The sequence below is a fragment of the Mercenaria mercenaria genome, chromosome 12 (genome assembly GCF_021730395.1).
Source record: "Mercenaria mercenaria strain notata chromosome 12, MADL_Memer_1, whole genome shotgun sequence".
In the NCBI taxonomy this organism is placed as follows: Eukaryota; Metazoa; Mollusca; class Bivalvia; order Venerida; family Veneridae; genus Mercenaria; species Mercenaria mercenaria.
The window spans coordinates 15,396,444-15,412,657 of NC_069372.1; the positions used below are offsets into that span (position 1 = coordinate 15,396,444).

Consider the following 16,214-nt stretch of genomic DNA (forward strand, 5'->3'; position numbering starts at 1 on the left):
AAAAAAAATTGATGACATGAATTGGGACAAAATGTTTAATTTATCTGTGGGTGGTCTTCGAGGACATCATTTAAAATTCATGAAGAAAAAGTGCCGCCATAACATTAGGCTTAACTCATTTAGTCAGAGATCATTTTTTACTTGAATGCTTTAAGTGCAAAAACTGTGAATGCTGAATCAGTAGATATGTTCAAATCGCTGCTGAACAATGATAATTGGAATACAAAGAAATTTGTGCCAAGTTGTTATTAACTTTAGTATGACTGTAAAATGTGCACTTAGAGTTCATTAAAACTTATGTATCAATTAGTTTTGAGACATACTCAGAAGATTATTCACAACAGGGGCCAGAATAGCACAGCTTATTGGGGATGAAAATCCCCGAGATGGTAACGTCCGTATATAGTTAATCGTCTCTGTTGTTTGCATATACTGAGGAAATTTTTTCGATGCTTTCCGGTTCCGGTTTATGTACACGTCGCAGACTGGTTTCACTTTCTTTTGAGTGTTGAGTATTTCTTTGTAAGTAGATATATAAAAGATAAATCCCCATGCTAGGTGGTGCCTTAATTCATATTATTACGGCCCGAAGATCAAGGTATCAAGGTAATGAATTGCTTGTTTTATAAGCTTTCCATACATCCAAAAAATTGTTTGGGGGTAATTTCTTGAAATTACAGTACATAATGGGGTCATTTTGCATAATGTAAACCAATGGGGGAAAATAATGGCAGTGCCAGACCTGAAAAAAAATAAAATTCATAAAATATTGTCGCGAAAACTAATGACAAATAAGAAATTCTAACACTTAACTCAATGTCATGTCGTTAAATCTGATTATCTGAGTAGTTAATAATATACTTCACATAAAATAGAATGAAAAGAAATTAATACAAAAAAGGTATAAGAGAAATCAGCGATAATTAATAAAATAAAATACCGGTGTGCGATAGTGAAGAGTATTCAGGGGTAGAGCACTCTCGAGGAAAACATTACCAAGCATGGATCCGTCTCCGCATAAAGATAAATATAAGCACAAAACAGATTCTGTGGACAAAATAAAGGAAAGAAGAGGTCAAGAAGTTGTATGTAAGTGAGCTTAAACTAGACTGACATATCTTTTTTCATTCAAGTACGTGACGATTTTGGTAAACAACTTTTTCGTACCCAAAATTATTCGAAACAAGTGACCGTTTCTATTGAGAAGACGTGTTAAAATGATTGAGTAGCGTTTACATGTTCAATACTGCCCAAGGCACGGTCACACTAGTGTTCACTGGTTCCTTCCATATGGTGAAAAAATGGCAGTGTCTAGAACCAGTAGTGACAAAATAGTGAGTGTCTAGCTGTCCAGTAACTGGGTCGGAGAATTCCCCTGGATATGGGAGACATGCTCTTGATTTTAACACTATCGCTCAATCAAAAGACAAAATGTCTTTGGATGGAAAGCTTTAAATTAGCTTACATAATGAAAATTAATGAAAGAAATAGTAAAATATTTGCTATTTTAGAATGCGCAAATTTATTTCTTAAGTAGAAAATTATCCTTCTTTCATCAAAATTAATATAAGTTATATGGGAATTTTGCTTAAGCATTATAGTTCTTAATTTAAGCAAATTTCAAGAAAAAAGTGTTTCTTGAAGTTGTAAAATTTATTTGTTATAGTAAGTTCTTTAGGTTTAAATGAATAAATATATGTGCTACTGTAATGAAATGATTGCTTTAATAGAAATTTGAAGGTTTTTCAATGTTTTTTAAACAAGTGAAATCCGGTCTGTGCAGTGGGGGAAATTGTCCGATCAGGCAATTCGAAGATTCCCCTAACATCTTGCCCAATCGGGAAATTTTGCACCAAAAATTGCCAGATCGGGCAAGAAAATGGTCCATTTCTATATATCTTAGAAAAAATAACCTGTGCATAAGGATATATGACGTAGAGATGATCTGAATGCACATTTCTTATCACAAAGGGTATATCTAAGATCCTACCATTCAAAATGTTTTTTAGTTGTCTAGATTTAATTCTGAGATATTCAGCCTTAAAAATTACCAATTTGGTCAGTTTTCTTCTTTCTTCTTTTCGTTCGCGACTACACTGTCAGACCTGTAGCATTGATGAAACTTTTGGTATGCCGCAGATCCTCAATGCCTCCATACAGTTTCTGGTGGATTGAGGTATCTATCTGCCAAGTTGCAGCTCGCTACTGGTCATGCCTTTTACATCTCTGAAGTATATGTTCTGCAGTCTGATCTTCTTCACAACATGGACAAGTTGGCGATGATGCCAGTCTATATTTCTTGTACATGTGAGCATTGAGCTTGTTGTGCCCTGAGCAGAGCCTGACCATCATCACTTGTTCAGACCAATCAAGAAGATGAAAAGCATCTTCCTCCATCCTTGGTCTTGTTAGTGCCTTGACTAATGTGGGGCTTCCAGGTTAGCCGTTTGTCAAAGGTCACTCCAGGGTATTTTGCCTTGTCAGCTTCAATCAGTGAAGTATTTTCCATCTTGATTTTACCCGCCCACTGCTTTGATGACAGGGAGAATAGTGTGGTGGATGATTTCTCTATTTTGATCGATACACACCAATCTTCAGCCCAGGCTGAAAGCTTGTTGATGGCTTCTTGCATCCTGTATGTGGCTGTAGTGGCATGTTCTTCCTTACACCATAACACCAGAGTGTCAGCATAGAGAGCAGCCTTAACTTCTTTTGGTAGTTCAGACACCAGGTCATTGATGAAAAGCAAGAAGAGTGTAGGGGATAGGAGTCCACCTTGTGGGACACCATGACGCAACAGGAACTTTCTACTGCTGGCATGTTCTAAACTGACTCTTGCTCTCCTGTTGTGGAGGTATGACTTAATTCACCTTAGCATGTGACCTCCTACTCCAGTCCTCATCAGTTTGACGAGGAGTCCATCAGTCCAGTCTTTGTCAAACGCCCTCTGCAGATCAATCCATGCTGTAAGCATGACTTTCTGTGCTTGGAAGGCATCCTCTATCTCTTGCAATAGATAAGTGGTCTGGTCCCCAGTGGAGCGGAATTGTCTGAAGCCAGCTTGTTGCATTGCAAATAGGTTGTTAGTCTCCATGTACGACTTCAGGCATGCATTCACAATCCTCTCCATGGTCTTTCCAAACAGCTGGTTAGGCTGATTGGGCGATAGCTTGCAGCCTTCTTTGGATCCTTCCCTTTCTTGTGGATGGGGATCATGACTGTCTCTTTCCATATCTGTGGAAGCAGTCCTTGTGTCCAGCTGTAGTTGTAAGTTTCCAGGAGTTTGCAGATTGCTGCAATGCCTAGATGGGTCAGCATTTCATTTGTGACTCATCTGGTCCAGGAGACTTCATTGTCTTCAACTGCCTAAGAGCTGTCTGTAGCTCATGCAGTTTAATACTCTGCTTCATGCATTCTGGTGTCACTTGGCTTGTCTGCCTTTCCCCTTTTTCTCTTTGTGCTTCCCTTTGCCATTCCGTGTTGATGGGGATGTTGGAAACATCTTTATAGTTAGAGGCAAAAGTGTTTGCCACTTGTTTACCCATTAACAGTTCACCATTCTCTTCCAAAGCTACTGAGCCTCTTCCTGTTTCTTCATCATTCAGCTGTCTCATCAATCTCCACAGCTTTTGGCCATCTCGCTCTAGGTTGAGCGAGGCTGTTTTGTTTCTCCAGCTCTTCCTCTGTGCTTCCCTTTTGTGCCTGAGGAATTTCTCCTTGGCTTGCTGTAGAGAGAGGTAACTTTCTTGTGAGGGATTGTTTTCTGCTTCCTCCCTGGCTTCTGATAACTTTGCCTGTAGATTCTCTAACTCATCACTTCAGTAGGGCTTATAGTCCTTTCTTGCTCCCCATGGAATGGCGCTGTAAGCAGCCTTAAGTATACTAGCGTTGAAGTCTTGACAACCCAGTTGATGTCTCTACCTTCCACTCTGATGTCTTTACAGAGCTCATTACTCAGACTTTGGTAAAAGGTCTACCTGGCCTTCTTGTAGTTCCATCTGGGGATGTCAGGTGAAGTAGAGGCTATATGATCCATAGTAAGTTGGACTGGGCGGTGGTCGCTACTTCCTAGTAACTGTTGTTCATCGACTTCCCTCTTGACATGTCCATGTATGTCGTCAGTACATAAAGCAAGATCAGTGGTTGATGTTGTTCGCCAGCTTCTGGAGTAAAAAGTTTGGGGATCATCTGGCTTGTTGATGAGGTTTAGCTTGTTATCATCTTGCCAGGTCTCCACTTCCTCTCCACGTTTATCTAGGTGGTCATATCCCCAGTTTTGTTAAAATCTCCTACAATGATGAACCTGGTTTCATTAGTTGTAACTTTGTTAAGGGACAGAGCTTTGTCACTTGGAGAGTATATATTCATAAGTTTTAAGTTGAACTTGTTCTTTCTGAGGCTGAGAACTTGGAACTTGGAGTCATCCGTATGCGTATTGGTCTTGACAGTGCTGATGTTGTTCCTGACCAATGTCATGATGCCTCCTTTTCGTCTGCCAATTCTGTCACAGGGAAAACACTGGTATCCTCTGACTTTGAAGGATTTCTCTGGCTGTAGGTGAGTTTCCTGAATGCAACAGACATTGATGTCTTTCTCATGGAGGATATGCTCAAGTTCAGCTTTCTTGTTGAAGGCATCCTCCGCATTCCAGTGTATCAACCTGAAAGGTTGATGCAGATTGGTTCTTCTCCTTGGTATGTTCCTCCTTCTTCTCTTTGCATGTTGTGGATTAAAGGAGGGACCCCCAGTAGCTGTGGGTGGACTCTGTCGGGCTCAGAGCCCGGCACTGAATCCCCCTGGAGGGACCAGGGACCTCAGAGATTCAGCACCACGTTGTTGAATACAGGATGGCTGTGTAGTCATAGTGATATTGCATGGTGCTGTGGTTCGTTAAGAGAGTGCCAATGGCCCGGCACCTCTGTCTTCAGCTCTTTAGGTTTCTTTCGGGGTTACCTCACCCTTAGTTCCGAGTTAAAACCCTATTCTGGGAACACAGGAGCTATTTTTCCCATAGCTGGGGGTCTGTTCATAGGCATCAGGGCGTGTCCGCACACCGGTGGGCCTGGCATGCCACATGTCTGGGGGCAGACCTCCTCCGAGTCCCCTGCAGTTCTGCCTGAGGCCGCAACGTGCTCATTTACCATGTAGCGCCAACTGGAAGGTACTGCATAAGGGCTTATTTACAGAGAGGTTATGTACTGGCAGGGAAGACTTACACACTCGGCTTCTTGTTCACCAGAAGGCTAGACAGCGGTGGAGGCTGAAAGCAGAAGGTGACAAGCACACAACACACAGCACCCCACACTTGGCGCATCAGCAGACCAATGCCACACAGTCAGTTTCAATGCATTTTGTTCACTTTCCCCCATTTCCAGAGTGGAAAGTGAATATATTCTTAATTGTGGGAAAAGGCTGGCAGATTCACTAAAAAATGTGGCACTGACTTTATGCATACATACTGATTGGAAAATTACAAAGGAAGAATTCATTCCTGTTCAACGTACTATTAACAGTAAATCCCTTAAAAAATTAGACAAAATTTACAAAATGAGCAATATGCAACTACTTTGACCAACTGTCAAGAGTGTGTTTCTTATGTGGAGAATTGTAATAAATGTCATCATGCATTAAATGAAGCTCAGCCTAAACAAATGATAGAAGCATCTTGTGGTACAGATGACACAGACTATGATCAGTCAGGGGTGTAACTGTTTTAAGTTATGTAACCTATTTCAGTTACTTTTTCAAGCATTTTATAACCTGTATTAGTTATAAAATATAGTTAACTCAGGTAAGTTATTCAAAAAAAGTCTTTTTGCTGTTCTCACGAAGTGACCTTTAAAGTCAAATTAGTAGCAAACTATGGTTAATCAAATTCTCTTTTAGTCTAAGCATGACCTGATAAGCATAATGGGATACTAATGAGATATTAAGAGTTTTATAACTTTAAAGCTTTTGCGTAAAACTTTATGAGCCTTGCGTAAAAATTTTTACTGCACAGCTGGAAAGATAAAAGGTCAAGGATTCAGGAAATAATTGCATTAGACTCATTCAAAAGGAGGAATTGGCACAGGAAGGCTTTGTAATATTTTATGATAACTGTAACAAGTTATCAAAGTTTAACCAATAACTCAAATGGGTTATAAACTGCGATAACTTGAAACAGTTACACCCCTGACTGATGATGATAAATGTAAAATTGAGATCAGAGGTAATGTTCCGGTACTGCATACACAATGAACATTTTTGGTATATCTAGTTCATAATAATTCTTTTAAAGTACAAATTATTAAATTGAAATTCTTGTGATTCTTTGTGTTTGGTCCATAATTGTGCCATCTATAAGGGATTTTGAAATAAAATAGCATAAATGTTCCCTATAATGAGACAAAATGTCATGAGCAAGACCCAGACCCCTTGCTCCAAGGTCATGGTCACACTTAGAGGTAAAAGGTAAACAGGGTCTTTTTTGTGTCTGGATCATAACTCATTCATCAAAGGATTTTGAAATTATTTGGCACAAATGATCCCCATAATGAGAGGATATTTAATGTGGAATACCCAGACCCCTAGTTCTAAGGCCAAGGTCACACTTAGAGGTTAAACGTTAACAGGGTCTGTTTCTTGTTTGGTCCATAACATAGCCATTCATCAAGGGATTTTGAAATTACTTGGTACAAATGTTCCTCATAATGAGACGATTTGTCACTAGCTCGAAGGTCAAGGTCACACTAAGAGGTTAAAGGTTAACATCAGACTTCAGGAAAAAATTTAACGGTATCCACTCTCTGCAGTGCAATTTACACAGTGAAGCTTTTGTAAAACAGCTCTCTACTGTGCTATTTTACACAATGAAGATGTTGCAAAAAAAGCTCTCTAGTGTCCTATTTTACACAGTGAAGATGCTGTGAAAAAAATAAATCTCTTCTGTGCTATTTTATCCCATGAAGATGCAGTAGAAAGCTCTCTACTGTGCTATTAACTGTGCTGTTTTGCCAAGTGAAGATGTTGCAAAAAAGATCCGTAAAATTATTTCAGCTTTGAGGAAGGAAAAGCGTGACAAAATTGTCAGTTCTAAGAGATGCAGATTTGATGCGTCACACAAGGCAGGGGGTGACCATGGCTTTACAGAAGATGTTGTGAGTAGATATTTTGTTGACTTATTTCATTTCCTTTCATTCAAAATATATTTTTACTCATTTTTGAAATTAGATACTCTGCAAGTCTTTTAGTTATATAGTTAAAAATGTATTAAATGCTTGCTGCTAGTTAATGAACCTTGCCTCCAGATACTCTGGAAAATATCAATAAAAAGACCAAAAAAAATGTTACAAAAATCAAAACTGAACATCATTTAGTACATAATATTATATCTATTCTACTCATCTTTTACAAATATTGAGATCAATTTTGGAATAGTTTTAAATCTCAAAGTTGCAGTGAGTGACTTCATGACATTAGTTCATACTAATATGTTTGATGATTTTATTGGCCAAAATTTCGTTTTTATCATGTGTGTTGCAAAAAAGTAGATTCTGGTGGTAGACTAGAATGAAGTAATTTATACTAGTGTTTCATAATTACATTTGTGCTTACCAGCTTATACCGCAATACTGTACTTCAAAGTTTTCATTCGGATGAGCGTAATTGCATAATTTGATGTTTATGTATCATCAGACAGTGTCTAAGGGTAAATCATATCAGAAGTTTCAGCTGTTGGTGGCTATCTGTTTATCATACTATTTTAGTTAGAATATTGTCTACAAAGTAATTTAGTTATATTACATGTATAACAGGTGGTTGAGTTAACGAAGAAGCTGCAGCATAGTGATCCAGACAGACTGAAAGACTTGAAGACATTGAGACAAGCTTGTGCCCAGGGAACACAGTACATTGATGCATTCTTCAAGTAGGTTAACTTAATTACATACTGTATATTTTATGTGCCGGAACAAGGTACATTGATATTTTCTTCAGGTAAGATACATACTGACTGTTTCATGTAAAGGAATATTTACATATATATATTGACTGTTTCATGTAAAGGAATAATTACGTATATTGAACGTTTCATGTAAAGGAATATTTACTTACATACTGTATCATGTACAGGAATGTTTATGTGCATACTGGCTGTTTCATATAAAAGAATATTCATGTACTGACTGTTTCATGTAACGAAATAATTACATACAAACTGGCTGTTTCATTTAAAGGAGTAATTACGTATATATTGACTGTTTCATGTAAAGGAATATTTACATAAATACTGCCTGTTTCATGTAAAGGAATATTTACGTACATACTGACTGTTCCATGTAAAGGAATATTTACGTACATACTGGCTGTTTCATGTAAAGGAATATGGAGATACCAACTGTTTCAAAAGAGAAAGACATGTAAATAATATTTATGTACATACTGACAGTTTCATGTAAAGAAATACTTACATACATAATGGCTGTTTCATGTGCAATCAGTGTAGTAAGTTGATGCTTTCTTCAATTAAGATGCTTCACAAACAGAAATGTTTTATTTGAAAGGAAAATGTATTTTTATCTTTGTTTTTTTAAAGAGTTGAGAACAGCTTGCAGTGCATTGTGGGATTTCTGACAGGAAGTGATGTGGAGCTACAACAGGAAGCAGCATGGTGTCTTACCAATGTATCGGCAGGGTCCAGTGAGCATGCCATGGCAGTTGCCAAGATGGCAGCACCATACCTCATCACATTTCTTAGTTCAAACAACCATTCACTACAGGTATGTGCAAGGGAGATCATAGAAAGATAAGCACTAAATGAAATAATGCTTTTAGGTTGCAGGGTACACTAAGATTTGAAAATTTTGGACACGGCCAGGCTTACATGTAGCGGGTCGCAATTTTGCACTTCCCTAATGAGCAGAATCAGGGTGACCATTTTATAAATTGCGTGCATGTTTTGTGCTTTCAATTCATGGCAAAATCAGGACTCTCGTACAAGAATACAGAATGTTATCAAAATGAAAGTTTTACACCATCCATTAAAAATAGCATGCCAAAATCATCAATTTTGCACTTTTTGAACAGCCCTCAATGATCCTGCTGCAAGATTGCATTTCTCAATTTAATAGTCCCTGCTGAACTTCAGGATATAAATGAATGGGGGCCCATCCAGCTAGTTTTTTCACAAAATAGCGAAAAAGTTCCTGAGTATCAATCAACAAGCAGGGAACCTTTCCGTGATTTGAATTTCCTGCACAAAGGTGACTCACCGCTTCATACAAAGCTAGCAGCAGTTAGTTTTATAACTTACACAAGAATTTTACGTGTATCGGTTGTTTAAATTTTCTAAAGATGGGGGCCAAAATTCAAAGTGTACCCTGCTACCTTAATGAACCTTAGTAAATGTTACAACACAAAATGATTACATCAGCAATATTGACAAAAATATTGTTTTACAGTACCGGTGTACATAAAAGTGATAATACTGTAGTGTAATAAAGCTTTGATGTAATAGTATAGGAAACGTTTACCAAATTGACTTGTTTATATAGTAAACAAAAGAAGAAATTTTGATGTTTTCACAGGAAAAGCTAACCTATTACATTTGTGACTTTCTACATTGAAACTTGTTGAATAAAATGGATAAAATGCTTGGCAGAGCCTTGCATTTTATTATTTTATTCAAGTTGTTTAATAAATTCAATATGAAAAGACACTGATGTAATATCCTCTATATATACTTGTACATACAACTGAAGTCGTCATTCTGTATGTTTTCATTCCAAGTAAACTCCTGTAAGCAGCTGCTTTGTCAACACCCAAACATAGGTGCTATAATTAAGCAGTTGACAAGAATTGTACATTGTACTTGTCCACTCGTATTTAGGAGTAGAAACAACATGAGGACTAGTGGAATGTAGGAAGAGTGCATTCTTTTTGGTAGAAATCAGTAAAGTAATATATGTACCAGTTAATCAGACCATATCCTGGCTGAAATAATCACGCAATTGTGCCGTAATGTCATAGTTTATGGTCCGTTTATTACTTATTCAGTGTGTATCACACATCAACAATGGAATGTGAAGCAAGGTGGTACTTGCATATGCTATGACAGTTATTTGCAGGCTTCAATACACTACACTGTACAAGTTAACTTATGTGTCATCAGCTAAAAATGTTGGACATCTGAACATTCCTGGACTAGTGAACTCTATTACAGGACAAGTACTGTGAAATCATTATTATTTGTGGGGGACTAATTTTTTGTGGAGTTCGTGGTTGAGACAACCCTGAAAATATAATTCCTACAGACAAGTAAAATTCCCATTCATTTTGTGTTCAAAAGTTGAAATCCACAAATTCACATCCCCACGAATTCGCCATTTTGACCAAAACCACGAAATTTCCTGCCCACAAAAATAATGATTTTATAGTAATTATTGCAAGTCACTAGTCCTGCATGGCGAGTTGTCTCTGAAAACATTTTGTCCCCTAATATATATTTTATATATGTTACATTGATTCTTCTTTTACTGCAGGACCAGTGTGCCTGGGCGCTAGGAAACTTAGCAGGGGACAGTCCAGATTGCAGGAACTTGTTACATGACCAGGGTATAGTCGCTCCTCTTGTTAAACTGCTACAGGTATGTACATGACTTTATACCATTTTTATACTATTATTGATGGAGACATATTGATTTACTCCTGTCTGTGTATGTGTGTGTGTGTGCGTCTGTCACAAAGCTTGTCCGCACTCTTAAGTCAAACATTTCTCATCTGATCTTTACCAAACTTGAACAAAATGTGTTTGCCAATAAGTCCTCAGCAAGTTCGATAACTAGCCAAATTGGCCCAAGCACTTTTGAATTATTGCCCGTGAACATTATTACTGATACACAGATGTATATCAGTTACTCCTACTCTAGCTCCAACATATACCAATAAGCTGCAAACAGTTTATAAAGATAGACTTTCTATTTGGATGATTAGGCGGTCATTGGAGACATGCGCTTTTATTAAAAGCACCTCTAGTTTTCTCATGTGTTTGCCACATGTTTGATAGAAGGAAAAATTATGGAATCCATTGTTTAAGATTACCTCCCTTTATTGTCCTAACTCAGTAAGTTCATATGTATTGAATATTGAAAGTAGAGATTTTCTAACTATGGAATTGTGCATTATCTATTTGTTTTATCAGGTTTTAACATCATATTAAAAGCCTTATGAAATTTCAGGGTGTTAGTTTATTGATACATACATTTACTAATGAATTTGATCTCTTGGTATCCCACACAACCTTCTAGCCTTCCGTTCCTTCTTTTAGCCATCTACCTAGAAGTCTAACATGTTATATCTTTCTAACTACAGTCCCCGTGTTCATCAGTTGCACAGTCCTCAGCATTCGCCTTGTCAAACATTACCAGGGAATCACCAGAGATCACAAGGTATGATTTTAAAGTGTTAAGCAGGGGCCTCCATGGCGGAGTGGTTAAGTTTGCTGACTTCAAATCAGTTGCCCCTCTGGATGTGGGTTCGAGCCTCACTTGGGGCGTTGAATTCTTCATGTGAGGAAGCCATCCAGCTGGCTTTCGGAAGGTCGGTGGTTCTACCCAGGTGCCCATCTGTGATGAAATAGTGCATGAAGGGGCAACTGGGGTCTTCCTCCAGCATCAAAGCTGGAATGTCGCAATATGACCTATAATTGTGTCGGTGTGATGTTAAACCCATCAAAATAAATAAAGTTTGAAGTGACAAGATCATCTGAGCACAAGACGCCCAAGGTGAACTATTGTGATCCCCATTTGTCAGTTGTCGTGTTATGTCAGCTACTATCATTGTTTTATCATTTGGCCCAGTTATATACAACTTCAGAAAAATCTTTGACAAGTGTAACTATTGGAGGGTTTTAAGGTAAACTGGGTCAGAAGGTTGAATAATAGAAAAAACCTTATTAACATTCTATAGGCCAAATTTTCTACATTTTTCCTTCAATTCAGGTAGCCACTTACCTTGAAAAGTCAAGGAAAAAATTTTTTTCACGGTCAGTGAATTGTCAGGGAAATTTAGACAATGATCAGTGAAAAATGAAATTTTAGGAAAGTCAGGGGAAAATGAAATTCTGGTTCATCAGTTCTTCGAATCGTAGAGCAAGCTGTCAGCAGACAGCTCTTGTTTACTTGACTTTTGAAGACTTAGTAAAGTTATTGTACTCGCACATTCTGGCGAAGGCATCTGGATTCGTTAAAGTTTTTTATGTAAGCAGGTATCTCAGTAAGCACTTGTAGGAATGGATTGAAACTTCACACACTTGTTCACAGTGATGATACACGAGTTCCATAATTCTGTTTTGCATTCTGATTTGCTTGTCTCTGTTAAAACACTCTTACACTGGAAAGACGTCTCGTTAACGTGCGGTGACATCAAATTTTTTGTTGCAGCAAAGAAAGAACGCTACTATATTTTATCTACTGTTTAAGATTAAGGGCATATTATAATCAAAATGATTGGAAAACCCTGTTTTAACACTATTTAAACACTCAGGCAGTGATATGTTGTACAAATAATTACACTGGGCTGCACCTTTGTGATATTATTACACCTGATGTATAACCACCCATCATGCATAAATAGTCTTAAAACACTCTTTTGCTATAAATTTCCTAGTTATTTCAAAGTTATGTCCCTTAGATGACTAAGTAATTTTTGATAAGTTTGTATGTAAGCTGGTATCGAAGATTCTACTAATTCAAATAGATGAGACTTCATACTCTTGTTCCCTGTGATGATCTGACTGCAGAGCACAAGTTCCAATACTCTGTTTTGCACTTTTAAAGCTTAGCAATATTTTTGGTGTGATCTGTTATCCAAAATATAGGAAAGTTCTATAACTCATAATTGTTGCCCTTTTTTGTACCTGTAATTGTCTATGTTTTGAAATATTAAAATTTTTGAAACATGAAGAAAGATTATTAATATTAATATGAAATAATATACCAGTCCCATTGTTTTTAGCTCACCTGTCACGTGACAGGGTGAGCTTTTGTGATCACCCTTCGTCCGTCCACAATTTCGTTGTGAACACGATAGAGACCACATTTTTTATTTGATTTTAATCAAACTTGCACACAACTTGTATGGGCATAATATCTTGGTTCCTTTCGAAAACTGGCCAGATCCCATCATAGGTTCCAGAGTTATGGCCCCTTAAAGGGCCAAAATTTGCCATTTGCCATTTTTGGTTTGTGACCCCATGTGGTCCTGGGACGATCTGTGAAAAGAATTGGAACCACTGCCTTACCCTTGCATGATCGTAAGAGGCGACTAATAGGGTCTTAACACTTGGTTTTGCTGTAACTCTGTGATTCCAGCAGGTGTGCAAATTTTGATTCCATACCTCATGTTTTTATTTCGATGTAAATGAGATGTGGAACCAAAATTTGTAGTCCTGTTTGGCGCCATATAACCTATACTGTGTTGTAGCACCATAAAACCCATATAAATAAAAAAATGAAATGTTTGGTCTGTGAACAGGATAGAGACCACATTTTGCAATCAACTTTAATAAAACTTGCACACAACTTGTATTGGCATAATATCTTGGTTCCTTTTGAAAACTGGCCAGATCCCATCATGGGTTCCAGAGTTATGGCCCCTTAAAGAGAATTCCTATAGTTTTTTTCCATTCATAGAATTTTTTCAAATTCATATATATGATAGGAAAATTTGTGCTGAAAACAATGAACAAATAAAAACAATGGGTCACCAGGCTTGTTTTTGTGAAAAAATGTTTTGAACACACCCACTGTTGCTGAAACTGCCAGCGATTTTTCAACATTTTCATAATTTTCTGCTTTTTAGCTCACCTGAGTGCTCAGGGTGAGGTATTGTGATCGCTCACCGTCAGGCGTCTGTCCGTCCGTTGTACGTCTGTCCGTCGTCCGTCCACACTTTCCTTTAAACAACATCTCCTCCTAAACCAACAGGCCAATTTTGATCAAACTTCACAGGGATGTCCCTTGGATAGTCTTCTTTTAAAATTGTTCAAAGAATTGAATTCCATGCAGAACTCTGGTTGCCATGGTGCCCCAGGGGTCACTTGATTTTACATAGAAAAATCTTAAAAAATCTTCTCGAAAACCAGAAGCCCTAGACCTTAGATATTTGACATGTAGCATTACCTAGTGGACCTCTACTAAAGTTGTTCAAATCATGACCCCGGGTTCAAAATTGACCCCACCTCAGGGGTCACTTGATTTTACATATGAAAATCTTCAAAAATATTCTAAAAATAAACCAGAAGGCCTAGAGCTTAGATATTTCACATGTAGCATTGCCTAGTGGATCTCTACAAAATTTTTTCAAATCATGACCCCCGGGGTCAAAATTGACCCCGCCCCAGGGGTCACTTGATTTTACATAGGAAAATCTTAAAAAATCTTCTTTTCAAAAAGCAGAAGCCCTAGTGCTTAGATATTTGACATGTAGCATTGCCTAGTGGATTTCAACTAAAGTTGTTCAAATCATAACCCCGGGGTCAAAATTGACCCCACCCTGGGGGTCACTTGATTTTACATATGAAAATCTTTAAAAAATTTCTTAAAAAACCCAGAAGGCCTAGAGCTTTGATATTTCACCTGTAGCATTGCCTAGTGGACCTCTACAATATTTGTTCAAATCATGACCTCCAGGGTCAAAATTGACCCCGCCCCATGGGTCACTTGATTTTACATAGGAAAATCTTCAAAAATTTTCTAAAAATAAACCAAAAGGCCTAGATCTTAGATATTTGACATGTAGCATTGCCTAGTAGACTCTACAAAATTTCTTCAAATCATGACCCCCGGGGTCAAATTGACCCGCCCCATGGGGTTACTTGATTGTACATAGAAAAATCTTCAAAATTTTCTAAAAAAAAACCAGAAGGCCTAGAGAAAAAAAAACTTGTTTCATATTCACTTTTGTGAACTTTTTTCAATGAAAAATACCAATAGTTAAGAATGTTTTTTTAAATTTTGAAAAAAACTGTTTCATAGATTTTTTCCTTGTTTTTCTTGTATATATATAATTGTATTGTGAGCATAAAAATGACTAAAAATGTATGAGTCACCAGGCTAAATTTTATGTTAAGACTGCTTGAATACAACACCTGTTCGGACGAAAAATGGCGCAAACCTGACCAAATTGGTTACATGTACTAGAAGTAATAAAAAAGTTTTAAAAATTCTTTATTCTTTCTATAATTAAATACTAAATAATCTGAAAGGTGATATTGTCTTATCAGTACTAAGTCAATTGTCTTACATTATATGATCAACACTGCCTTTTTACTAAAATGTGATATGAAAACTTAACCAAAAAAATGGCAAGATACCTGTCAGGCATGATACTTACTGATAAAACTTATCAAAAATGTTATTTTATTCAAGATTCCTCATATTTAAGAGTGTCTGTCACATGTTTCAACAAAATTTTCGAGGGGTAAGTGCCAGAAGGTGCTATGTACCATATTTTACGTTTTTCACTTTTTAGCTCACCTGAGCACAAAGTGCTCAAGGTGAGCTTTTGTGATTGCCCTGTGTCCGTCTTGGCGTCGTCGTCGTCAACAATTTGACTGTTAACACTAGAGGTCACAATTTTGGCCCAATCTTAATGAAACTTGGTCAGAATGTTACCCTCAATGAAATCTTGGACGAATTTGATATTGGGTCATTTGGGGTCAAAAACTAGGTCACCAGGTCAAATCAAAGGAAAAGCTTGTTCACACTCTAGAGGTCACATATTTGGCCCAATCTTAATGAAACTTGGTCAGAATGTTAACCACAATAAAATCTTGGACGAGTTCGATATTGGGTCATCTGGGATCAAAAACTAGGTCACCAGGTCAAATCAAAGGAAAAGTTTGTTCACACTCTAGAGGTCACATATTTGGCCCAATCTTAATGAAACTTGGTCAGAATGTTAACCACAATAAAATCTTGGACGAGTTTGATATTGGGTCATTTGGGGTCAAAAACTAGGTCACAGGGTCAAATCAAAGGAAAAACTTGTTAACACTGTAGAGGCCACATTTATGACTGTATCTTCATGAAACTTGGTCAGAATGTTAATCTTGATTATCTTTAGGTCAAGTTTGAATCTTGGTCATGTGGGTCAAAAACTAGGTCACCTGGTCAAATCAAAGGAAAGGTTAGTTTACACTGTAGAGGCCACATTTATGACCATATCTTAATGAA

General features: G+C 37.4%; 2 protein-coding genes across 3 annotated transcripts in view; one reads left to right on the forward strand and one right to left on the reverse strand.

Moving 5' to 3' along the window:
* LOC123533627 (tRNA (uracil-5-)-methyltransferase homolog A-like) overlaps positions 1-1,369 on the reverse strand; it is a 33,311-nt gene extending 31,942 nt beyond the window's left edge. Inside the window, exon 1 of one of the 2 annotated variants that reach the window (XM_053519276.1) lies at positions 1,168-1,369. The gene's annotated coding sequence lies outside the window, so the exon portion shown is untranslated. Of the gene's footprint in view, positions 1-940; positions 1,073-1,167 lie in introns of those variants that run through there. The other variant, XM_045315356.2, reaches the window with a different exon arrangement.
* The window catches only part of LOC123533630 (uncharacterized), a 44,352-nt gene continuing 29,085 nt past the window's right edge, over positions 948-16,214 (forward strand). The window contains exons 1-6 of the mRNA XM_045315358.2: positions 948-1,089; positions 7,039-7,139; positions 7,797-7,909; positions 8,576-8,759; positions 10,521-10,625; positions 11,350-11,426. Of these exons, the coding sequence (XP_045171293.2) occupies positions 1,002-1,089; positions 7,039-7,139; positions 7,797-7,909; positions 8,576-8,759; positions 10,521-10,625; positions 11,350-11,426 (668 nt within the window). The 5' untranslated portion in view covers positions 948-1,001. The remainder of the gene's footprint in view (positions 1,090-7,038; positions 7,140-7,796; positions 7,910-8,575; positions 8,760-10,520; positions 10,626-11,349; positions 11,427-16,214) is intronic.